The sequence below is a fragment of the Amphiprion ocellaris genome, chromosome 2 (genome assembly GCF_022539595.1).
Source record: "Amphiprion ocellaris isolate individual 3 ecotype Okinawa chromosome 2, ASM2253959v1, whole genome shotgun sequence".
Taxonomy (NCBI): Eukaryota; Metazoa; Chordata; class Actinopteri; family Pomacentridae; genus Amphiprion; species Amphiprion ocellaris.
The window spans coordinates 32,389,321-32,415,009 of NC_072767.1; the positions used below are offsets into that span (position 1 = coordinate 32,389,321).

The 25,689-nt window shown below is 40.1% G+C and overlaps 1 protein-coding gene across 2 annotated transcripts; it reads right to left on the reverse strand.

The window, feature by feature from the left end:
• Window positions 1-2,720: 2,720 nt before the first annotated feature.
• bcl6aa (BCL6A transcription repressor a) lies at window positions 2,721-19,294 on the reverse strand. 2 transcript variants are annotated; one of them, XM_035947167.2, is made up of 10 exons: window positions 18,572-19,294; window positions 11,143-11,235; window positions 7,376-7,547; window positions 7,053-7,274; window positions 5,698-6,663; window positions 5,383-5,564; window positions 5,121-5,288; window positions 4,900-5,030; window positions 4,162-4,299; window positions 2,721-4,070 (listed from the first exon to the last, which is right to left on the reverse strand). In XM_035947167.2, exons 1-10 carry the CDS (start codon window positions 18,597-18,599, stop codon window positions 3,927-3,929), a joined length of 2,244 nt encoding a protein of 747 aa, XP_035803060.1. In that variant the 5' UTR covers window positions 18,600-19,294; the 3' UTR covers window positions 2,721-3,926. The 2 variants fall into 2 exon arrangements, with proteins under 2 accessions (XP_035803060.1, XP_023123833.2); XM_023268065.3 differs by lacking the exons at window positions 11,143-11,235; window positions 18,572-19,294 and adding an exon at window positions 9,612-10,450.
• Between the last annotated feature and the right edge of the window lie 6,395 nt (window positions 19,295-25,689).

A 25,689-nucleotide genomic window follows, 5' to 3' on the forward strand; every position in this document is an offset into this window, starting at 1 on the left:
CAGGATGCTGTGGTAGCCATGCTGGTTCAGGGTGCCTTCAGTTTTGAATAAATCCCCAACAAAGCACCCCCACACCATCACACCTCCTCCTCCATGCTTCACAGTGGAAACCATACATGTAGAGACCATCCGTTCACCTTTTCTGTGTCGCACAAAGACACAGCAGGTAAAACCAAAGACCTCAAATTTGGACTCATCAGACCAAAGCACAGATTTCCACTGGTCTGATGTCTATTCCTTATCTTTGTTGGCCCAAATAAATCTCTCCTGCTTGTTGCTTTTCCTTAGTGGTTTCTTAGCAGCTATTTGACCATAAAGGACTGATTGACGCAGTCTCCTCTGAACAGTTGATGAAGAGATGTGTCTGCTACTGGAACTCCGGGGCATTGATCTGGCATTATCCTCAGCAGCAGAGGTGACTCTTGGTCTTCCTTCCTGGGGTGGTCCTCATGTAAGCCAGTTTCATCGTAGCGCTTGATGGTTTTTGCGACTGCACTTGGGGATACATTCAAAGTTGTTGCAATTTTCGGGACTGACTGACCTTCAGTTCTTAAAGTAATGATGGACTATTGTTTCTCTTTACTTAGCTGATATGCCATAATATGAATTCTAACAGTTGTCAAATAGGGCTGTCACCTGTGTACCAACCTGACTTCTGCACAACACAACTGACGGTTCCAACCCCATTAAGAAGGCAAGAAATTCCACAAATTAATCAAGGCACATCTGTGAAGTGAAAACCATTTCAGGTGACAACCTCATGAAGCTCTGAGAGAATACAAAGAGTGAGCAAAGCAGTAATCAAAGCAAAAGGTGGCTATTTTGAAGAATCTAAAATATAAAACATGTTTTGACTTACTTCACACTTTTTTGTTTACTACATAATTCTATATGTGTTCATTCATAGTTTTGATGCTGTCAGTGAAAATCTACAATATAAACAGTCATAAAAATAAAGAAAAAACATTAAATGAGAAGGTGTGTCCAAACTTTTGACTGGTTGTGCATCTGTTTTAATTACATACATACACTGACTCTGCAAGTTTCAGTCTGTTTTCGTTTGCTTTTCTGCACATATTTTGATAGGTTTGTCTCTTATCACTGTCACTGTTCACTCGTCATGTTATTGTCTTTGTTGTCTGTTGCTCCATGAATAGATTTAATTTGCTGCATATAAATTCACATATGAACCTTAAGTAGATTTTTTTTTATTGGCTAATTAGTCCACTCATTGATTCATCCATCCATTTCTAAAGGTCATGTTTAATGAATAATTAAGTTACTAACCATTTTCATTCTTGGTTCATGAAATGTCATAAAAAACTGGAAGCATTCCATTCACAACATTGCATGATCCAACATCTTGTTTTGTTCTTTTCATTATGTGTTAAATTATACAACACTGGAAAACAGGAAAAAATGTAATTTCGGAGCCCACGCTGACGTCATCAAATGTTTTCTATCTGCCTGACCAACAGTTAAAAAAATCCCTGAATATTCCATTTGTAATAACGTGCAACAAGAACAAGCAACAACCGACATTTAAGAAGCGAGAACCATCAAATGTTGGACAGATTCACATTAACAATGAATAAATCTATGAATAAATCTAAAATAGCAAAATTAATCAGGTCTTCTGGTCAGCTCAATTTATTATGTAATGGGAATTAGTGACCTAAATATCAGTAAATTCACCTGTTACATACATTATTGAACTTGTTTTCATTAATATCTTTTATACTTTGGTATGATGTTAGTAAACGGGTATCAGATTGGATTCGGTTTGTTCTTTAAAAGTCTTAAAATGAACTTAAACACTGCAGAAATGCTGCCTAGGACTCTGTTTTGTTCACCATCAAGGGAAATCAAGATATATAGGAGCTTCATTTAGTAGGACATTTTTTTTTTTTTTTTTAATTTAAATAATGAAATTACTGTTTACAAAAAAATACAGTCAGCTGCTTGGATATAGAATTGATTTGAACATTAAGCGAGAGGTCAAGCTGTCATCCCTCTGGAAATTTTTGGCGGCAAGCATTCCTGCATTCTGATGAATTTTTAGTCACTAATTTATGCCTTTTCTACATCAATCTGTGGTAGAAATAACTCTGTGACAACTCAGAATAATATGTAATAAAATGCAGTGAGACTCTAAGGCATTCTATATTGTTTTCAAATAATTATTGTTCTGTAAATCAGCTTTTCTCATTTAATATGATCCCTGATGAGAAAACACTCATACAGGCTGGATTCACTCTTTTATCTTTGAATGTGGCACCTTTTCATGTCATTTGAATTCATTCAGGAACGTCTGGACTTAACTGTTCAGTTGGGATTTCTGCTCATGTTCAAAACTTTTTGCTCATTCAAAACAAACTGTTTGACATTCTGATGGAACAACAGCCGAACCTGTTGGTGGTATTGTTGGGTTTGAGTAAACACTGAAGGGAAAAAATATACTTGATTTTAATATTGAAGGGAAAGTATATCCTGCTGTGCCCTGAAATTTGTACCTCTCGTTAGCTGCACTCTGTGATGCTTGTACTCATTTAATGTCTAAATTATGATCCGCTACAATTACCTGCAGCTCAAACTGTGTTTATGAAAAAGTTGGATGCACTATGTGATATTCAGCTTATATCAGTGTTGCGTGAGGAATCCCTTATGTGCAAGTGTCCAGTGACCAATTTTGCTAAAAACAGAAACCACTGACTCTGGTGTTAATACATAGAAATCCAATACCTTTATTTTACATTCATACATCTATAACGTTGTACAATAATTTTAATGCAGTTAAAAAAAGCCCAATCCAAAAACAAGTCCTGAAGATTTACATTGATGAATTTTGCATGTTCTAAGGTTGGTGACAAGCATTTAAAAATATATATACACACTCACACACACGCACACACACAAGAGGGATCTAGGACAAGTGGTGTCCTTGAGTTGTACCTTAATAGAGCTGGGCTGAATGGGAGGAATTCAGTCACCATAGAGAAAGGCACATTGAATACACAGTGTATCTACAAACAAAAACCTTGACATTTACACAACTTTTACTGTAGGATCTAGAACAATGAGCAAAACTGTAAACCTTCACTTATGAAAAAAAACAAAATAACAAAAGTCACATCTATACAAATACATCTGGAGCAAAAATGTTTTCTTGGTCATTACAAAGCAGTACCTTGAAATGCAGTTCAACACTTGGATTGGCTCTGCCAGCAGAGAGCAATCCCACAGATATAATTACACAATATGTCACAATATTTATGCAGTTGCCCACTTTGTGTACGCTGACAACTGGTAAGCGAGTACCTCATGCATATCCTCATCAGACAGCAGCAGTCATCTGATATGTTTTCGGCTAAATCCAATTATTACGTCGTGTGTTTTTTTTTCTTCCCTTTTTTCGTGAATATGGCAACTTGACATGGTGCAACATGTACTCACATCTACATAAAAATGTATAGACAACTCTGTACAGCCGCAAATCCCGTTATCTTAAAATATATGTACCACCCGTCAATCAAAATTTTCAATACTTTCAGAAAAGTAAGTTCTCTGATATAAAATACTGTATTTTCAAAAAACAGATTGTTTACATTCCATCCTTCTCAACAAAATAAAGCTTTATATACGTACCTTCAAAGCTTAAAAACACTCCCAACATACATATATATATATATATATATATATATATATATATATATTTATATCTATATAGAAACAATAAAGTGACTAAGATGCCATATGTGGCTCTACGTTCACATGTAGTGGAAACCCGTTTAGAATGGCATACACAGCCAATTTATTTGTCTAATGAACACAGTGTGGCACTACAATTTTGGATGATTGTACAAGTTGGGGTCTATAAATGCCAAGGTCAAGATTGCCTTCATCAAAAACTGTCTCCTCCATTTAGCTCAGCATGCCTTTGTCAAGTCAGTGGGCATGTCTGCCGTGGACATACGGTACTGGATCTTTGTGTTGGTGATGGCGCCGTGCTTCTGTCGCAGATGCAACCGGAGCTGACTCTTGTGGCGGAAGTGCAAGTTGCATTTTTCACACTGAAAAGGAAGCGGAGTGCCATTATATTTAATCATTTTTACACTCTTGTTCAGATTTTTGTTGGAACTTTTTTAAGGCGTGTCCACTTACATGGTAGGGCTTTTCTCCCGTGTGAATGCGCAGGTGACTCTTCAGCGTCTGCAGGTGACGGAAGCGAGTCCCACAGATCTCACAGGGATACGGTTTCTCCCCCGTGTGAATCAACACGTGGGCGCGAAGATGAGCAACCTGAACAAAAGGCAAACAAAATCAGGTAGAATCTAAGGCTGTGAAAAAATTTGATGAAGATTATTTTGATGGATGTCGCAATATGAGTCACGATATTAGTAGGAAAAGCGATTTTTGCATTTCTTTTCCACTGAAGGAAATACAAAAATGTGATTTTTTTTTTTTTTAAATGCACTGTATCAAGCAAGCTTTTTCCCTTAGATCTGGAGAAAATGATTTGTAGGCTGGAGCATCTCTGCTGCATCATTTATAATATTCTGACACACATTCGACCTTTTATCATCAAAATTGCACCTCCTGTGATTTGGATGTTGAAATTGTGATTTTAGTAATATTTCGATTCATGTTCAGCCTCAGTGGAATCAAACTTTCTTATAGATGAAAACAGCATTCAAATGAGCTATAACTGGTGAATGGATCAGCAAATCCTTTAACACAGACACACTTTTCAGACAGCATTGTGTTCACTGCATAAAAAGCCAAACACCTTTATAGATACTTTTGCAAACCTGAAAATAACTACAGTCGCCGATACATAATAGAGATGTAAAATGTTTTTAAGACCAATTTAAGATTTTTTTTAAGTACAAGTGTAATTACCTGTACAAAACGAGCTCCACACGTCTCACATTTGTATGGCTTCTCTCCTGAGTGGATGCGAGTGTGAGTCTTGAGGTTAGCTGGTCGGTTAAACTGAGCACCACAGATATTACAGCGATACGGTTTCTCCCCTGAAAGTGAGAAATCTCTTTAGAACTCAGCAACAAAAAGGCACACAGTCAAAAACCAATAAATGAGTCTGTCTCATTTATTCTGTTTACCTGTATGTACAGTCTTGTGGCTGGCGAGGTTGCCTTTGTAGCGGAAAGCAGCCTGACAGCGGTCACACTTGTATGGCTTGTCGCTGTGCACTTGAAGCATGTGTTGTTTCAGCGCTTCGTCCTCAGCAAACTTGGAGTCACATTCGTTACAGAAGAACGTACCATTTTCTATGCGGGAGAGATCGAGCTAAAAGTTAACTTCTGGTCCCGAATGACGCAGAATTATTATTTTTTTGACGTGAAAATAAAATCACAAACTCACCACAACTGGAGTCTGAATATTCTGAATGAAACTCTGCCATGTCCTCTGAGAGACGGGACCTGGAGGTGTTTGGACAGACCTCCGAGTGCTGTGGGGACTGAGAGCCGCAGGACGAACAGTTGAGGCGGTTCAGGTAGTGTGGAGGATGACCGTCGGCGTTCCTCAGTGACCCCTCAAGTGCACTGCAGGCACGAAATAAGATGTAAATCCAAAATTAAGTTCCTGTAATTGTTGTGGTGACTGTCCAAAATTTAGAGCATTAACTCTTAATCAAATAAGTACAACAGTACAAATTGATTCATATAGAAAACTTACCTGTTGATGATGTTGTTGAGACGACTAGACTGGGGCACAGGTAGATCCTCGCTGTGTTCGCTGCTCTTGCTCGTGGTTTGTGGGTCAAGGTTCTCCGAGTCACCAGGGTGGAGGTAGGGTTGCAGGCCGAGCCTCTGAGGCGAGCGCAGCCCAGGATCCCTCAGCGCCACCTCATCCTCCTTTGCGCTCTGATTCAGCACGATGAACTTGTACTTCTTCCAGTTGCGAGCTTTGGGGTCCTGGGTGCCTTGCGGGACTTGAGCTCCGGCAGCTTGAGAGAGGCCGGCGTTCTTGCTGCTGCTGGACTCGGTAGGCGAGTTGGGCTGGCAGTCAGATTTGAGGGGGCTCTGCGGGCTGCTCATGAGGCTCTTGCGTCCGGCAGAGGAGATACCCAGGGGATAGTGCTGATGGATCAGGTCTTCCTCCGCCTGTGGAGCGTGCTCTTTGCCCAAGTCCTTCTGGTGCTCAAGGGTCAACACGGGAAACGCTCGCTTCCTTGTGCTGAGACCAATGGACTGACCAACCCCCTCGTGACTTTCCTTCCTCATCTCATCATCTCTGCCTACCTCCCTGGAAGCATACGTGGTGGAGTGAATAATACTGGAGGAGCTTGTGCCGACCGCCCTGGTGTACTCTGCCCTGATGCTGCTGCTGCTGTCGTGTGGAGAACAATGCTTGTGGTGGATACCACTCTTTGAGAGGTCAGCAAAAGCATTTTTGGTATCAGTCAGCTTGCAGAGAGGGAAAGGGAATCCTGGCATGGGAAACTGCCCGTAGAGATGGTAGTTGCTGGGGGTGCTGACCCCGCTGAACATGTTGGGGCCGTAGGGCCTCCCATCCCTGAACGGAGCCACGCGGCTGTGCAAACTGTCTACAACATCATGGGGCCGGTAAGCATGGACATCCTGAGGTAAAACCAGGGGACTGACCAGAAACTCATCTCTGGGCAACTTGGCAGACGGATCACTGTGAGGAGAGTGAGAAGATTGTAAACAGAGGACGCTGAGAATCACAGCAGTTGAACGATGTGGGGAAAATATGGAATTTTTCCAACAGAGATTGCAATCTGACTTACAATTGCATTTTTTAAAGTCAGATTAATATTCACTGTGTAATAGATTTAAAATGTGATGATGCATTACCACATGAGATATTGTCAAAAGTGCAATTATCACACAAGGAGGACGGCATTGACACAACTCTTTAAATCCTGGTTTAGATGCGCTGCGTAGCCTAAATTGCTGTATTTTAATTTTAGAATTGCATTGTTTCCAATTGCAATTGATTAATTGTTCAGCCCTAATAACTGATTGGATTTTTTTTACTGATTTGTAAAGGAATTGTTTTCCACTGACCTGGATTTGATGAACCTGTGGCAGGTGTCCACAACGTGGTCCATCTGCAGGTAGATGGCTGTATTCATGATAGCCATGATCAGACTCTCCTTTAGTGTGAGACGGGAGGTGTACATGAACTCCAGCAGGATGGCAAAGCCCTCTGGGTCCACCTTTGGGTCCAGACTGATAGCATTAAGGTTGCACTTGTGGGAGTCAGTAAAGATAGTGTAAAACAGCCCACTGCAGCCAGGAGACAGAAAAAAGAGACACAAACATCAGATCAGTCACTGATTGTTCTCACAGCTGCAGAAAAACTTACTTAAATCTTAAACAATACACACCTGCAAGCCATGAGAACGGTCTTATGTGCACGAAACTGCTGCCGGTTGACCAGAATAGTGACATCTGTGAGGATGTCTCTGCTGCGAAGCCGATTCAGGTTGAGCAGAACATCACTTGCGTGGCGTGTGAATTGTATGCAGCTGTCTGCTGCGCAAGCCATTTTGTCAAGTTCTGCAAACAGAAGAGAGACATAAAGATAGAAAGATTATTTTATCAACAACAACGAAAAATGGGGGGAAGAAAGTGTCCTTGATGGGTTTATTTTGCTGTGAAGCCACAAAGCTTCACATCAGTTTGAACACACTGGAGCGGAGATAATCTTCAAATAAATTAACTGAAGTTATTTATGATCCTCAAAGGCAGCAGACTATAAAAACAGATGCTAAGATCACCAGAAGGCGGCGCCATTTATTAAGTAAACACTGTCTAGACATTTAAATTTGTACCTTTGGAATCATTTCTCTCCACCTCACTGTCTCTCTTTGTCTGAACCACTGGTTGACAGCTTAATGTAACACACCAAGTTTGAATTAGATTATTTAGACGAATGAAAAACTGCAGCACTTAGAACTGACAGGGGAAGACAACAATATTCATGATAGATTTCTGTAATAACCGCCTTATTAATTTAAATGTATTTTGCAGAAATATAAACCTAAACACTTGGCTGATTCATTAAAAATATAACATGCGTTATTTATTCAATATATGAGAACAAACTGTCCGTTTTTCTAAGGACAAAAAGTTCAGTCTGCTTCCAACTCGGCGGACTTTCAGAACTGACACGCTGCGAAATAAAGGGAAACAGTTTTCGACATGCAGCTCACTTATTAATTAACTTTTTCACGAATAACATCCAGTTTTGAATTTCAACCGCAAGATGTCCTCCACAACACAATCTTCCACACAACCCGGTGTAACCCTGCGAGGTTACACAAGTAACAGTTTAACTGTTTGCTGTGTTGAACCCGGTGACAGCGTGTTGTTGTGGAGCAGCGCAAAAACGACCATGTGCATTTCTGGGTCAATTACTTGATGAGAGCGAAAAACTAACATTTCATTAACTCACGGTAGATTTGGCTTCAGTACGAGCGGGCGGCTTTTTAATGACAGTGTCTTTAAAGTCAATGTCAAGACTTTAAGTGTGTAATTGGACACGTCCGAAAATAGAAGCAGGACAGAATGCACCTTAAACTGACTGCTGGTAAATAAGGTCCTGCTGCCGCTGACAACCAACCAGCAGAATCAGCGTATTAAAGGAAAATCTATTGGGAGGGCAACTATTAAAACACATTTTTATCATCCACGCATCACGCTTCTCAACATCTCTCTTTAATTTATTCTCATCTTCATGCGTTTCTATACAATCTTGAATCCGCTCCTGTGCGTAAAAGGTGCCAAACTCTGCGCGCATCTCGCTTCAACCACTCAACTTAGTTTTTGGTCATCGCGCAGCAGCCTGACAGTCACAGTGGAAACACAAGAGACAAGTTAGTGCGACGACGTGTCCTGTAGCTTCCACCGCGGAAAAACAACACACACACACGCACACACACACGCTCTCACACACCCATCAGCGCGAAGAAGATTTCCGCTATAATGTTACGGTAACAGGAGGGCTTGTTCGGCGCAGCCTTTTTGCGCTCCATTAGAGCAAATTACCGCAAGAAAAAAAAATTTAAAAACACACAACCCGAATCTGCGGCTGCCATGCGGCCAGTAAAGTTGGTGTGACAGCCGCCGCTTCTTCACTGTGACCCCGTGTGTTGACACTTTGGATGGACAAAGTGGCGTTAAATCAGAGCGCATCGACATCCAGCCGAGCGGCGCGCACCACCACCCGGGCTCTGGACTGCGCTCAAAAGCTCCCATTTTTATCGTTCTTTTCCTGATTATTTTTTTACTCGTTTTTAGAGCTTTTACAACATGAGTCCGTGGGAGAGACGGAGAGAGGCTGCTGCTCTCTCTCCGTCTCTCCGTTTGTCTGTCTGCCCCGCTGCCTTCACCAGGCGACCAGCGCATCGCCGATCTGTCAGAAGCGCAGCTGCGCTGGCTGTCACCGCAGCAGCCTCTCCAGAGTTTCACTGTTCACAGTCTCACAGTCACACACACGCACAGCTCCACAACACGCATCCAACAGCAACAGAACGGACAAACAGCTAAAAAACATCGGCAATACAAGAGCAGATAACAACTTCGCGCCAAATTAGAGGAAAAAGGAATTTAAAAAATCACCTGGTAGCGCTTTCCTAGAAACTTCTTGCATCACCACTTCTAAGAACCCCAGTTCTAAGAATCAGACGAGCACAATTCTCGGAATTTGAGCCCGAGACCGTACCACTTCCCCAGAGCAGGGGAGAGACAGCTTTTTCTAGAGTGGCGACGACAACCGATTTGAAAAGCGCTTTTCCTGGCGCGCCTTACGCACGGAGGATTTTGCAGTAAAAATAGCGTGGATTAAATGTTCAAACGCGCAAAAAATTCCATATAATTCACTAAAATCCCACGTAAAATTGTTTCACGAGGATCCAAATCCCCCCGCGTTTGGTTGAGTCCACAGTCACAGGACGTCGAGCCGGAGACGTCACCAGTGCCTTAAACCCAGCCCCCGAAATTCTCAGAACTAATTTATATTCCATGACTTGAGCAATGTATCGTTCCGTCGCATTTAACACACAGACCCTCCATGTGCAGCACACAGAGCGACCTCTTAATTAGGCCCATGCGGACAGGTCGATGTGACAGGCGTGTTCACTGCTTCTTGTCGCGTTTGTAAAAGCCACATTTTCCTGCAGGTACGCTGACTTCATAGACGGAGAATGCTGCGAATCACCATCGCGGGGTTTGTTTGCAACCAAAAAAGCAAAGGAGAGCTTTAATAGATTTATTGTTCACAAGTGTGTAGGCAGTCAGTTGAGCGTTCGGATGTGACTTTTCAGTTAATCTCAGCGCTTGGTTGAATTGGTAGGTTGAGAGTTTCTGTATTTTTTTTTAAATATACATATTCTGGTCTGCGCGTAAAACGGTTCTTGTCCTGACTTTTACGCTTTGGGCTGATTGTTGCTTCAACCTAGAATTTCAGGGTTGTATAGATAGAAAACTTGTTGCATCTCCAGTCCGCAGAGAAGTTAATGTGAATGAATTATAACCCCATTAATGTTTAAAATGCTGTCAGATCTAGGTGTTTTTGCTATTATATTATACTATATATATATGTATACAAGGTATATGTTTTTTCTGATAATTAACATTTTTGATTGGATTATTGTGATTAATTAGAAAATGGGAGGATGCCTCGATAATGCCAGGTGATGTGCACACTTATAAATGCAAAGTGAAACATTCCTGGAAAATGAATTGAATGCATTGCTGTGATTTTTTTCTTCTCACTCCACCATTTAATTTAAGGCATGTGTACTCCCTATTGCATCATTTTGCAGAGTTGGGCAAGAATAAACTAAGTCTTTCTTTTTTCTTTTTTTTTTTTTTTTTTTTTTTAGCTCTTCAGCCTCTTAGTGTTGAGTTTTTTGGTGCTTTTCTTAGTCTGAAACCATCAGCAGCCGGGGTTTTGCATGAAATGAAAGGGAAGCTTGAACCGTGTAGATCTGTTTCATCCCTGCGCGGAGGGGAGAGCTGGTGTGAATTTCTGCCTTGTTTACCAGCTAATAGGTGGCTTGTGATTCTCGGCTCGGGGATGCCGATGACAGCATCTGAAAAGTTGTGTTCATTTCAGTTGTGGGCACGCATTTTACTGTCGGTGACTCACCTTGGAAACTTTGTTTGTGGTGATTCCAAACCACGGATTCTCCGTCTTTTCTCATCCCGTTCACTCCTTGGCACAGAAGGAGCATTTGCTGGGCTGGAGGATAGAGAAGAACAATAGAATTAATATGTAAGACTTATTAGAACAGTGCAAGTGTCAGCTGAGTTACCTTGTAACAGTCCCTCTTTGAAATAAATCCTTTATTTTGAGTAGTTAATATAAGAAACTGACAAAATATTTAACATTTGTGGACATTCTTGCGTTGGATTGTTAAGCGGTAGCACAGCATCAGTTAAATATTTGAGTAATGAAGCTGATATGCTCATCTTTGTACAGATAAACTCCATTCTAGTAAATGTTACTGGTGTTGATAATCAGCACATCCCCTGTTGGAACACACAGCGTTGTCAGGTGGATTTGTATTTCATTTGCTTTTCTCCTTTTCTGCACCTACAGTTAAAATCTTTGTGGAATATCTTCTAAATTTATTATGATTTTATACTTTTATGTCAAATTTAAGTGACATTTTTGAGAGAAATTCTGAGATTTAATCTGAAGCCTTCACACACTATTGACTAATTGACATCTGGGGCGTTCATGCAGCCTGTTACCTTTATCATTCAGCAAACAACACACTGCTTTTTCTTTCCGTCTTTTTTTAACCCTTTGTGTGGCGACACACTGCTATAATGTAACCATCATCTCCCTGCGGATCTCCTGAGCATCCGCCCATCTGGATCCGGCATCCCACTAAAAACACTCCAGGTGTTCGTAAACCATTTGGGAGAAAGAAAAAAAAAAGTCCCCAAAATAATTAAGATGCACTTTTTTTTTTTTCACAGCAATCTCCGATTCAGCACTGCCAAATAAAGGCTGTGTTGAGCTCCAAACAAAGAGCAGCGTCAACTTTATTTCAATCCACTTGGGGGATGTTTAAGGCGCTCCAGCACAGTTATGCATAATGCACGGCCATAAACCATCCAGGAGTTCGGAGAGAGATGTGTAATTTACCGAGGCCCCATGCTGTGCTCGGCTATAGAAGGATGAGATAATTACTGCAAATCCTTGGCAAACTTTTACTCAACCAATTCCTAGCAAAAATAAATGACCCACTTACAGAGGACAGAGGGAGAGTGCAGAGTGGCTGATCGATATGCCCCCGTCTGAACTGATAGGGGGTACATTATCACATTATCGGTTAATCTTTGATCTCCGTTCAGGCTGTATAATTAAACAAGCGGCCATGACGTTCAGGTCCTGGTCTCTTTGTCTAACGCTGTTTAGAAACAATCACAGCCCAAACAGGTTGTGACAGTGATTCAAGTCCGGCCGGTCAGTAACAGCTGCACATTTACAACAAAAAAAACCCTCTTGTACACTTCTGACACAGTGTGAAACATCTCTAAGCCGTATCATTGCCTATACTTGGTGCATGATAGGTCATTGAATAGAAATGCCCACTGACAAAAGCCTGAGGCCCGGAGGTTGCCTCACTTTTTTTTTTCATAAACTGCACACTTTTGTCTCGTTTCACAGCAAATTTCTGCCAACTTCAGTGTTCATTGTCAGCAAAGATGTGAGTGTGGAGTTTTGTTCTGAGAGGCATGATGCAACCACGCTGTAACACCAAACAGATAATGCTGTTAGCTACAGAAGTCTTTTTAGTTCCTTTCTTTAAAAGAATTTCTTTTTATATTGTTAAGTTTCACTTTTTTAACTCCATGCATCCCAGAAGCATTTTTTTTCCCTGCATTTGTCCACAACTAAGTTGCTCTTTGTCAAACACCGTCACTACTGCAGGTCTGAACTGCATCTCGGCTGCAGCGTGTCAATTAAAAGATTTGTTCTCCGCGTCTCATTGTATGTATTTATACATTTTTCCTTGATCATCTGTTTGAATAGATCATTGAAAACATACAGTACGGCATGCATAATTTATGACGTCTGTTAAAGAACCTGAGGTGTGAAAAATACATGCAGGGAAAAATTCACTTCAAAAGATTCTCCGTGCAGGTAATGATGAGCGCGCTTTTCCTTGGAAGCTTGCCTCTTGCTTTTTTAATTAACAGACAAACAGACAAGTGATATTCTGACATGAAATCGTGTCAGTTTGCAACAATGCTGCCATGTGTGTCTGCACGCACACACACTCTCTGCGGGTTGAAAGTTGGCTTTCATCCCTCCTGACAAGGTTAAACACACACAGGAAGATTACCAGCAGCACCGAATAATAGAGATAAGGAGCTCGCAGAGGTTCACACTTATCTTAAAGCAGTACCATGATTATATGTGAACACACAAAAAAGTGAATATGATCATTTTGGTGCTGAAGTGTATTCAGACGGTTTCAGGGCCTTTTATGAAATACTTGTATTCAGACTCTGTACGTGTATTTTGCGGTATTCGGCTCCAGTGGTCAATTCCAAGGCTCTCTGGACGCGTAAAAGCTTTGTTAAAGATGTTTTTTTACTCTCCTTCATCAGTTCTTTTCACAAACAAAAGACATTTGCAAAAAAGAACTTTGGAGTAAGTTTCTGTTCTGCGCCTGTGTGGATAGCCTTGAGTTCACCAGTTTGCCTGTGCAAGCTACATGCTAAGGTTATAGTGAGAGCAGAGGCATGTTCGTGGACTAGAATTCCAATTTAGTCAAATCAAAGCATGTAGATTCAGGACTTTCTCGAGGCCAGCTGAGAGGAGCCAGGAATGCAGCCTGCAGAGTTGAACTTGATGGAATTTTCCACGCATACCACAAACAGTCCCTTGCCAGTGTGCCATCTGCTGGATGATGGGTCAGTTACTTCCACTAAACATGAGGATATGCAGTGAAAGCAGTTGCCACCATCCTCACAAAATCCCAACAATCTGAGTGTTTGCTGTGTCTTTCCTCTTTCACACGCCCAGGGCTGCAAAATGCAGGAGTTCCAAGTGCACACGAGGAGGAGTTGTTAAAATTTGGGACAACTTCTGCACGGATTAGTTTCAAAGCCTTGTTATGTGTCTCCATGTGGATTCAGTTTGGTATTTTAACAGAGGTACCCGCTCCCTGACAGCAAGCTTTAGCACAGGGATTCAAATGGTAAACAAGTGGGTCTTATTTCTTTGCACCACCCTCAATAATGATCCAATAAGAATCATCTGTCGGAATCAACCCCCTTTTCTGCTCCACTGTCACAATACCTATTAGCTAGCATCAGGCTGCCGATACTCCTGTGCTGGGTGTGTGTTGGAAATGTTGCAGGCTCCTTCCTCATGTCACAGCATTTTGGGGTTTTTTCTTTTACATTCAGCACTTGAACACTCCTCATTACAGGAGGGATTCCTAACCCGATATTTGTACCTGCTTGAGCGCACCTGTTTCACAAGTCAGCAGCAATGCTAAACTGTTAGCTACAAGCTTGGGATAATCCGTATGAATCGCTAGTTAAGACAGAATAAACTAGGGGCTGACTGATGTGTTTGTTTATTTAGGGCCGATACTGATTATTAATAATCACTGAGATTAATAACAAATATTTGGAACTGACATATATTTGCAGCAAAAATTCTAACATTAGGTTCAGAGTTTAGATTTGCACACACTCCAGTGTAACACTAGGCTTGCTTATTTATGTTTAAATATATTTAGTTAAATGAGAACTTTTCAACATTTGTCTTTCAATGTTGATTGGCTGTTGCTTGTAACATTTAACTAATCAGAAAGAGGCGGTGACATCAGAGCCAAAGTAGCATGTTTTCTTGTTTTATCGGAAATCGGTTTACAAAAAAAAGCCAATACCGATAATTGGAAAGAATGATGAGTACTGTATCTGATAATCCTTAGAATAATTGTTTGAAATAGTTAACCAAATTTCTGAATAAATATTTGACATATTTACCTGAAAGTGATACACAGGCAAAACAGCGGATCTCAGTTAAAATAGCTAGCTAAAAATAGGGATAAACAGCAGTTAAATAAAATAGATAGCAATAAAATAACTTAAAGTACTTTCTCAGAGTTCAGATAGCTGAAAGCAACGAATAGAAAGTTAAAATAATTGATCTCAAGTAATAAATATATTATTAAAATAGCTAGTGAAGGACAAACAGATGAAATAGACAAAAATAAGTAAATAAATTATTGAAATAAGCTAATAAGCTAAAAAAATACTCAGTATGCCATTAAAATAGCTAAAAATTTTGGATAAACAGGTAAAACATAAAAGTAATAAGATAAATGGTTGAAAGAATTAGCTAAAGTAATGAATACAACTTTACACAAGTATAAATTATGGCTAAAAGCATTGATCATTGGAAAGCTTACTGTATTGGATGAACAGTTTGCATAATTCAAATGAATGTGTAAGTGGTTGTAAAAATTAGCTGAATGTAATATTAAAATATTTCGCTAAAACTAATATATAAACATAATTACAAGTAATAAGTATATTTATGAAAAAAAGGAATAGATAAACAGATCATCTAGTAGGATGCATCTAAACAGATCTAAACACTAATGTATATGAAATATATGACATTTATCATTAAGATATTCACTTTTTTTGCCTTTACTCCTCTTTAAAACCAGCTAAAATGAGCATGTTTATGAATTTAAGTCTGATGATGAGGTCCTTGTGTCTATCAGATGTGATGTTGTACGTAAAAGGCTGGGAATCACTGCTGTATAGTATTCAGTGTATCTCTATAAAACACCTGCTTCAATATTTCACACTATGACTGAACATGATGTCAAACACAAACATGCCGTTTCAAAAAATGACGTCTACCGATTTCAATGTCTCGGATCAAAAGTAAACAGAGCTTCGTGGAAAAACCGAGCACAAAGATTGAGCAGAATTAATTTCAAGTTTACCATTTGCACTGTTTAGGCAATAGAGGTAACATTTGGAGTGTATTTCCACTCAACCAGTGGAATCTTCCACTGTCAACAAGTTTGTGGTAATGTAAACGGTCAAGGCTCAATGTTGCTGAACCCGTTTGAATTCTTTGCTATGTATGTGCTCAGTGCCCACTCCCACTGCCCAGCGGGTCCATACTGTTTGTCCAGTAGACGTACAACTGCTGCAAAAGTCTTCACATTATCAGTGTGCAGAAATTCTCTCCACACAGATGCAGCGTTTTGTTGCGGGAGACTTACGTTATTCCTCCAGTTAACTGTTGCAGCTTCTTTCCTTGCTGCTTTTTCTCTCTCTTGACCCTGAACTCCATCATGCTGTGGCCCAATTTTGATTTCAACCATATCAAATTCTCCCATGTTACACTGCCTCCACTGCCAGGTCAAAGTGGCTGCCTGCATCTAATGCCAGCTCCTGATACTGGTCTACAGGGCTGGTTAAACAGGAACTACACACACCTAGCTCCAGGCCATGGTTCAACAAGAGCCATGCACAAAGCAGCAACCGAGCACTTAACACATCCACCGCTCCAGCTTTCTGTTTCTGCTGCTTATCTTTTAGAAAAATCATAAAATTTGAGTGCAATCCTGGGTAAAGAATTCTTAAAATTCTCATTAAACGCATATGCATATTTGATAACCTCAAATCCAGATATTAAAAGTCAGGTTTTCTGCTTTTAGAAAAATGAAATGCTTTTAATAAATGCAAAAACAGGAGCTCTAAATAAGTGTTTTTTTTTTTTATGAGAGGAATCAAGATTGCATCTGCATCAAACATTCCCTGCCTCCATAGGTGTATTTTCATATCAGGTTTTATTTCCTCCAGCCAAAGCAGTAAATGGATTTAAATGCAACATGGAAACATGGGATTGGGGAGGATGAAAGCAATCCCACCAAGCCCCAGAAAACCCTCAAACTCTGGGTGCTGACATGGATTCAAGATGAGATAATTCCTGCATTTTATTTAAATAAAATATCAAGGAACATATATGCATAATGTATCTAATGCACATGTACAGCTGAATTATTAATTCCCAAACAAAGAAAATGCCACATCTTTTTCAGTTTCTTCTCCAGTGTCTGAATAATCTGTGTAAATTTGACTTAAAAATGCATCTCTTTGATTAAATCTTCTCATGAAACTATTTCTCATCAGCGCCTACACCCTTATTTCAGATAAAGTCAGGCAGCGCTTTCTTCTTCTAAACTCTGGAAAACCTCCCACGGTTTATATTTGCTAGAAACAAATCAACTCATATAACCATCAGGCCTCATTAACCTGAATTTGTGCAAGTTAGAAATGAAGTTTTTTTTTCTTTTTTCTGCACTGAGTGTTACTGCATCCCTCCGTGCGTTCATTAAAAGCAGCTCTACAGCCCAGGAAACGCCAGGTGGAAGTTCAGACTGCGTTCGACACATTCACATCATTGTTATCTGCTCTACATCGCGCAGAAAAGCCACTTTTGATATCTGCTGCACTTTGAAAAATGCTGTGCTCTGCATGCACGGTACCACAAGTGACTCTTTGTGTGGTAGCACATGTGAATTCAACAGACAGTCACATTTTCTAGCCAAAGTGTGGATCGCATTGTGTGTGTTAATGATCTGTTAACAGCGTTCAAACATTAGAAAACAAAGGATGTGGATGTGAGACGTCTTTTTTGGTTTACCTAAACCACTCGTCTTTGTTTTTAGCGTCCTTTGTGCAGACGGGAGAGAATTCTTGAAGTGTACAGCTGGCAGGAAAATCAAAAGTGAATCAAAAAGCTCTGAAATTGTTCATATCGGATCTTGGCTTGCAGTAAATGTCTATTTTACATGTTTTTACATACTGCAGATAAAACCTGTGAGGGTATTATTTATTAGAGTCGGTACTCCCATTTGCTTATCAGATGTCAGTTGTTTTATCGCAACCCGTGCCCACTGTATGTCCTTTACTGGTACTTTGCATGCCTGTAATGTTGTGTTGCGACTATTGATTTGATCTCAGAGATTAGATGATCAACATGAAAGCTGTATGGAAATATACAGATTTATCAATGCAGGTGTGAACGAGCCAGTGTGTGTGGCCTTTGTATGAAGTAGTTTCACTGTCATCCATCTTGTTGAGGTGTGACATTCTCGTGAAGCAGGAAAATTGATTAACTTAACTTTATTTGTCTTATTTCAGAAGCAAAACTAAAAACAGATGCACGTATGTAAGACAAATTGTATTTATAATCACAAAACTTAATGCAATGTCGGATAAACCTAAATTATACATAAAACTTGACATTTGGGTACCATTTTATGATTTTTATTAAAGCATTTTGCTACCCAGTCAAGTCATTATGTCCTCATATGTGGCAGACAGTGGTAATATCATATTCTAGAGTCGCATGTCAAGTTTCAAAAATTTAAAGTCCACTTCAACTCAATACATTTTTACTAAGAATTTATTCTCTTGTGCAGAAAAGCTACAGTGAGCATTCATTTATCTGGCACCACCACTCAAATATTGCCATTTTAATTGCTATGCTGCTCAGAAGAAAGAAGTCTCACCTTTTTTCTGCTGGAAGGAGTGAGGCATGATGGGATCTGTAGTGGAAGTCAAGTTGCGGCGCAGAATCTTGAAGCCCAGTTCAGGAAGTGAAGGGGCCTCTGCTGTGGCACCATAAAAGTGTCTTCACCAGAGTTCTGTTTGTCTGGCAAGTAGCTGGATGATCCAAGGCGCAGAAGCCGGCTGGTGCCCTGCTGTCCTCTGAGTGGCACCTAAAGCTGGGAGGGATGAAGCTGTTCTTCAGTGCAAAAGGGCACCGTGTCCTGCGGTGGCGGAGCAGCTCTGGTGAAGCCTCGTGTCTGTCGTTGTCGAGCAGGATGGGAACGCTTGTGGAAAGGCGGGCACGGCAGTGGGGCTGAAGTGAGTCAAATCGACTGAGCACGCTTCACGTTAGTGAAACGGTCCACAGGGCATCTCTCTGGCTCTCTGAGCTGATAGGCCGCCTGCACTCTAGCGTTCATTGATTGTAGCACTCACAGTCGCTCCACTTTTCCACGAATGCTAAAACCGTGGGGCAGGCTCAGTTTTGGAAAAAAAAAAAGAGAGAGATTAAACAGCCTGTAAAATAATCCCAGTTTTTCTATATATAATTTATTTGAATGAAGAGTCTAAAATCCCATTAAGCCACAGGAACACAAACCGTAGACTGGCAGTGCCTTTAACATGGAGGAACTCTTGGAGCTCAGGCCATCTGCCAGATCAGAGTTTTCATATACGGCAATGACACATTGTTTTATAAACAGAGCTTTTATACAACAAACATTTCAGTGTCCCACAGCATTAATCTACGTAAGCTTATCTCAATCCATGGAACTAGATATTGCTCTTTATAACTTGTCTAGCGGAGGGGGTGTTATTACATCACACCAGCTGTCACTTCAACATGGCACAACCAATAGGAAGGTCAGTCATGTTGCTGCTGGAGAGGAAATTAGGAGGAAAATCCTGACAACAGTGAAGGAATACTTGAGGGAAAAAAGCTAATATCAGTGTGCAATAATTATTTTTAATCTTGTGGCCGATTAACTAATTAATCTGTATTTACATGTCATCAAAATGTAATCATTTTCATCTAGTTGCAAAAGAAAAACACCCACCAGTGCTTTATTAGCAGGAATAAAGTACTTATGAGCATCTGAATCCATAGTGTTAATGTAAAAGCATTTTGCTGAATGCATGTGCATCAGTGTGTAATTGTACTTGACACCTGATGTTGAACTCAGATTAAATGAATACACATGCTGTCTGTGCAGATAAGCTCACCTCACCGGGTAAGAACTCCCAAAGCTTTCACCATTACCAGCATTACATGCTGCGCAGATTTACAGTGTCAGCACCAGGCGCTGTGTTGGATATAAATGCTGTCATCATCATGGAAAGTGATGAGATGAATGCAGCAGAAAGAAAAACTAAATATTAGAGGAAAATGAGATATAAATGGGTGTTTGACAGATCTGTCTGTGTACAGTATGTTCATTGCAGCCGTGGGATAATCCATTGGATGAGTGGACTAATATTCAGCCAATCCTGCTAAAGCCAAATTAGTCCAACACATTTCCATCATATTTCAGAATAAAGCAGCCCTTAACAATCTGAGCTCTTGGGATACTGACAGCAAATGACCGGTGAGCCCTGCAGATCCCTGTGATCCAGGGATAAACTTCTCATGAAGAAGCTTAAACCTCTGAACTGACACACAAATGAAAGCCAACAACAGGTCACACTGCCTCAGAGGGAAACTTTGCTGTATTGTGCTGTTATGGCGATCAGCTGTTGCAGTGAAGCAAAGAGAACCTGAGCAGCGCTGAGGAGACAAAATCAAGACATCAAGGCTGACTGGAGTCCAAGTGGTCAACACCCCCCCCCCTTCCTCCTACTCTGTGAGGCTTATAAGAGGATAGCTTGTGTAGAGCAGTGTATGAGTGACCTTAATCATCAGAGGGATATTTGGGTTTTATTTGGCAACGATGCGACGCATGCGGTCACCACTGTGTTCGACTGGCAGGCATAAAAAATGAGCGGGGGGCAAGGTCGGTTAGCAAAGTGTAATCCATATCATCCCGTTACAGAGGCTGCACTGCCGTCAGCCGCGGGCTAAACAGCATCAAACACATTTTGATGTTGATAATGATGTTGGATTATACTGTCATCTGATGTAATTTCGGCTTGCATCAAATTAACAAAAGAGGGATCAACCAAATTCTTTAAAAGGGACGATTTTTTTTTTTAATGTTGCAACCTTCTAGATGCGAACTTGATTTGATTTCACGAGATGTTTATTTAACCCTCTGAACCTCTGGCAGGCTTGAAAAGCATGTTATCTTTAAAAAAAATCATCACTATTACATCATTTATCAGAGCCAGAAACTGTAAAAACTGAGAGAATCGTCAGATTTTCAACTCTCCAACTGTCCTTTATAAATGAATGAAATCTAAGCCTAAAAATCAGAAAATTTCATCAACATCTTGTTATTGTACATTGCTTATTTAAAAATTAGGATTTGAATTCTGCGATCCACAGCATAACTGAGCAGCCATGAGTGACTCAGCTGTCAGCCACATGACAATAATTGAGTAAATGTTCAGCTGAACTACAGCTTATGTTTACACAAAGCAGAGAGGAGACCAGTATGGAAAATAATTAGAGAGAATGGGAGGAAAATAAACCATATACCTAACCATTTAGCAATTAAATAAATGCAGCCTGGTGCCAAAACTATATGCAGCGGAGTGAGTTGTCAGCGAGTTATTTTGAGATACATTCTGCATGGTGAAATATATGTGTGGATGTGCAGAGTTATGGGGAAAATGCCATGTTTTAGATTTGTAAAATTGTAAAGAGTAAAATATCTACAGCCTGCAGAGTATTGGTAACACCTATGGGCAGTTTTAATTTTTTTTTTAAATGCAATATTCAAAGAAATTCAAGTTTTTTTTTGCTTGTTAATGATTGGTGGCAAAACAGCTGCACTAAACACTTTTTTTTTTTTAAAAATTGTTGTACTTCTGGCCATAGTTGTGCTGTTTCTATAGAGGTGCAGGACTTTATGTTGCAGTGAAAAATAAACCCACAGTGAGTGAAAATGAGCCAGGAGCGAAAACCGAGCCTGTCCTTTCCCTTAGAAATATACAATTCACAGCATCCTCGCTCTCTGCAGCATGCCTCACAGTAACTCTCATGAACTGAAAAAAAAAGAAGTTGAAAACAACGATTGTACTGCTGGCAGATGAATTTCACTTCCAAGAAAAACATTCAATTAAAAGGCATCCCTCTGGGAATTTGTGCAACAATTGAAGCAGATTGAATTTATTCATCATTAATCAATCAATCTATCAAGTGTGTCACTGTCACATAAACAGTTTCCAACACTCCTGGATTTGAAATGACGCACCTCTCATAAACAACCTGCTACGTCGCGGCGCTGCAGTTTCCTGGAGCGTTTCCAGGTTGTCTGTGTGTGAGATAACCTTTCTGAGGCAGTCGACTGCAGGTAATTATCACATCAGTAAAGGATAATACTTGCTTGTCATTTTACCTCCTATCACACACATCTGTAATCTAGCTCCACTACAAGCCTTTGTTGTGCCAACATGGAGCTCCCCGGTATCCATGGCTGCCGCTATCAGCTCTAATAAAGGTCACAGGAGACAAATCTGATGCTTTGCATTAGCTGGCATTTATAGAGTGAAGAGAAAGTGTACTTTTGAGAGAGGCTTCATGTAACAGATGATTCAAAGTGACAGCTTCGTCGTCAACATCCTGGGATTGTCTTTCTTCAGTGCAAACGCACTTTAAAAACAGATGTGATCACAGTGTGATTTCAGTATCAGGAATAAAATCTGTCCTGCAGTCATTCAGGTGCATTTTTTCATTGTGTCAATATTTGAATACACTGATGGTTTGTTAAAAGTTGATGTCTAGTAGAACATTCAAAGTTTACAAAACTCATCTTTTGGTGTTTCTCGATCTCTTACTAATTCTATTTTAACAAGCTGTTTACATGATAGAGGATATGAATGCAGGCAGCTGTAAGGAGAGGTCAGTGATACAGACGTTTCAAAAAGATCTACACCAACTGGATGGCTGCGCAAGAGACAACAATATGCAGGATTTTATTTTTCACTGCACACATGATAGATTCTTGTTGATATATCACATAAAAGTGCCCCCGCTGGTCATTGATTGAACTCTGAAAAACTCATCTCTGTGTATCAAAGTTATGTATTTAGAAGGTTTTTTTTTCCCATAAAACTGATCCCTACCTCTCTTGAAATGCTTTAGTTATAACACCACACCACTGCTTCCTCTAGAATTTGCACATCTATGAAGTCCATGCCTCTTTCCCTACCTATTCTTCCACTTCTTGTTGCAACTCGAGCACACCAGTTCATCTACAACTCTGCTTAAATGCTGTAAAGCTGCTCTACTCTCCACACTGACAACCTGTAATATTGGAGTAATTCTGCAGTCCCTGTTCAAAGCAGAAACTGATTCTGAAGGAGAAAAATGATACAGAAAACTCCACCCTGCAAACTGACAGGATTGGTTCCTCAGGTTTGTTACAGACGAAATCCTGTAAGTCTGAATCCGTATTTTTGAGACTGTCATCAGTAGACTGCAGTTTAAAGCCAGAAATGCCAGGTAATGACTGCTTATTTTACTCATGATATGTCTTCTAGCAGATGAAAAGACCATATTAACATGTAAACAAGGTAAAAACTATTTTCACTACAGTTTTTTTTTTTTATTTGTGTCTCTTTGTTAAAACCATAAACTGTATAAAAAATGGGATGTAACGCGAGTGATGTTGGTGGATTTCTGTTATGAACCCTTGAGTTTAAAATTCTGGTAACTGTGATCTTTTGAAGCTGGACATGACAAATGAGAAGTGGGTCTGACTGAGAACCTTAGGACATTATTCACACCAATACAGTCACAATATCAAAGTTAAGGAGGCAAAACCAGGAGGCCTATATTAACTCACATTAGTTTTTAACATCTTATGTCCTCTCTTGAACACCTGTGGACTTAGTTCCAGAAAGTGCAGAACCTGCCAGATGTCCACACAGGTGAGGCTCAGGGAACTCTAACCATAAAGTCTGCCAGTAACTTGGTTGACATGATCGATGACCAACTAACCCTCAGGGCTCATTTGGCCTCTGTTTCTTGGTCGTGTCGATTCACCCTAGACAATATCAGGAAGATCAGATGCTTCGTGTTTGAACATGCAGCAAAACTCCTGCAGAAGATCCAGAATGCAGTGAAAAGAACTACCTCCAACCTGACTCTCTCATTCAGGTCTACATTCCCTCTCGCTCACTACACTCGACCAACAAAAGGCGCCTGATACAACCACCACAACAGGGCCGGTGGATAGCTAGACTCTTCTCCTCTGTAGTTCCCTGGTGGTGGAATGAGCTACTAAACTCAGTTCGATCTGCAAAGTCTCTCTCAGTCTTTAAGAAAAGACTAAAAACCCAGCTCTTCACTGAACGCATTTGTACTTGACAGACTGCAAAAAATTTTTTAAAAATTCTATTACGTTCACACTGCCTGTGGGCACGAGGTCCTATTATCACACTTGAACTTGTTTTATGGCACTTATCCACATTGTTTTCTCCTGACTAGATCCTTGCTCATTTTGTAACTGCTCTCAGATGTACGTTGCTTTGGATAAAAGCATCTGCTAAATGAAATTGTACGATTGTAGACTTTCCTGGTACCTTATTTAGCTGTTGTGGACCATTTAGGGAAGCTCAGTTTTAAATATTTTTGGGCATTTTTTACCAAATTTTACTGACAGTTGGAGATAGAGACAGGAAAGTGGAAAGCAGAGAGATTCAAGGCAAATCACACTGAGTGGAATTTATCCACAGTGAGTATGTAAAAGACTATAGCTTTATATATATATATATATATATACCATGTAAGGACTATAGCTCTCATGCATGGGCCCCCCTGGCCATCTGGGCACCCCAGGTGGGCCTGAACCTTTATGCATATTCTGACCAAAGAAGTGCCCCCATAGAACCTCTTTCAAGTAAAAATGGACCTTCTCTAGTGTAGGTACTTCTAAGCAGCCCTGAATAACTGCTATGTGGGGCTTGACACAGATGGCAGTACTTTGAGAAGACAAATACTTGAACAATCACGAGGAACGGGTGTAGGCATAAGTACAGATGAATGACAAAATGACAAAGGAAAAAACAACATAAAATAATTATGTAAGGTGTTAGGCCACCGTATGTTGGCAGAACAGCTTCGGTGCTCCTTGGTATTGATCTTTTAAGTCTCTCAAACTCTACCAGAGGGATGAACATCATCACAGAAGAATGGTGATCACTTGATTTTCACTAATTCTTCCCTCTAAGGGGACGAATGGACCCAAACCATCCCATCAAAATGCCACCACCAGCTCAATAGTGCCACCAGATCACCTCATTGTTGGGTCAAGCTTTCCTTTAATTTGTCACCAAATTTTCATACACCTTTTAAATACAGAGGAAAATCTTGATAAGCATTTAGCAATCTGCTCTACCTGTGTTTTAATGGCAAATATATTTCCCAGCATGTGATTCTAGGTTTACACTGATACCAGTATCAAGTATCAGGTTTGGTGCTGTACACATGTTCTTGTAATCATAAAACTTAGAGCAAACCAGAGTGAATCTTGCAATTTTATAGCAAATGTGATTTTTATGGTCAGAATACCAAATTACTTAAGTTTATTTTAAGTTTGGTGTCCAAGTGTAACTTGGTATTGGCATATCGTTAAGAGATACCTTTTAAACTAAAGCTTGAAATGACTATTTAAGTACCAGAAGTTATGGCACTGCTTGTAAAAACTGTTTAAATCTGTCTCTTTAGAATTATGTTGTGGATTAAATTTTTGTTCCTCACAAAATGATAATTTACTCTAAAAGTCTTTTTAAAACACAGTCTTTGATAATGGTTTTGCATCGTCTTAACCCTCTTAACTATTTGTAAATTACATGATCGTGTACTTTGAGCTTTGCTGTTCTTTTACTGTAGACAAACAGTGCATGAATAATTAATGATGTTTGCTGCTTGGAGGAAAGTATCAACTGTAGCAGGCTTTCTAACCAAACAGGATGAACA

Excerpts from the sequence above, each read along its gene's own strand:
- bcl6aa (XM_035947167.2), bottom strand. The coding sequence starts at position 18,599 with ATGCCTCACTCCTTCCAGCAGAAAAAAG. Across the intron at positions 4,300-4,899 it reads GTGGAGCTCGTTTTGTACAG|GTTGCTCATCTTCGCGCCCA; the intron begins GTAATTACACTT and ends CCTTTTGTTCAG. Across the intron at positions 4,071-4,161 it reads CGGGAGAAAAGCCCTACCAT|TGTGAAAAATGCAACTTGCA; the intron begins GTAAGTGGACAC and ends CTTCCTTTTCAG.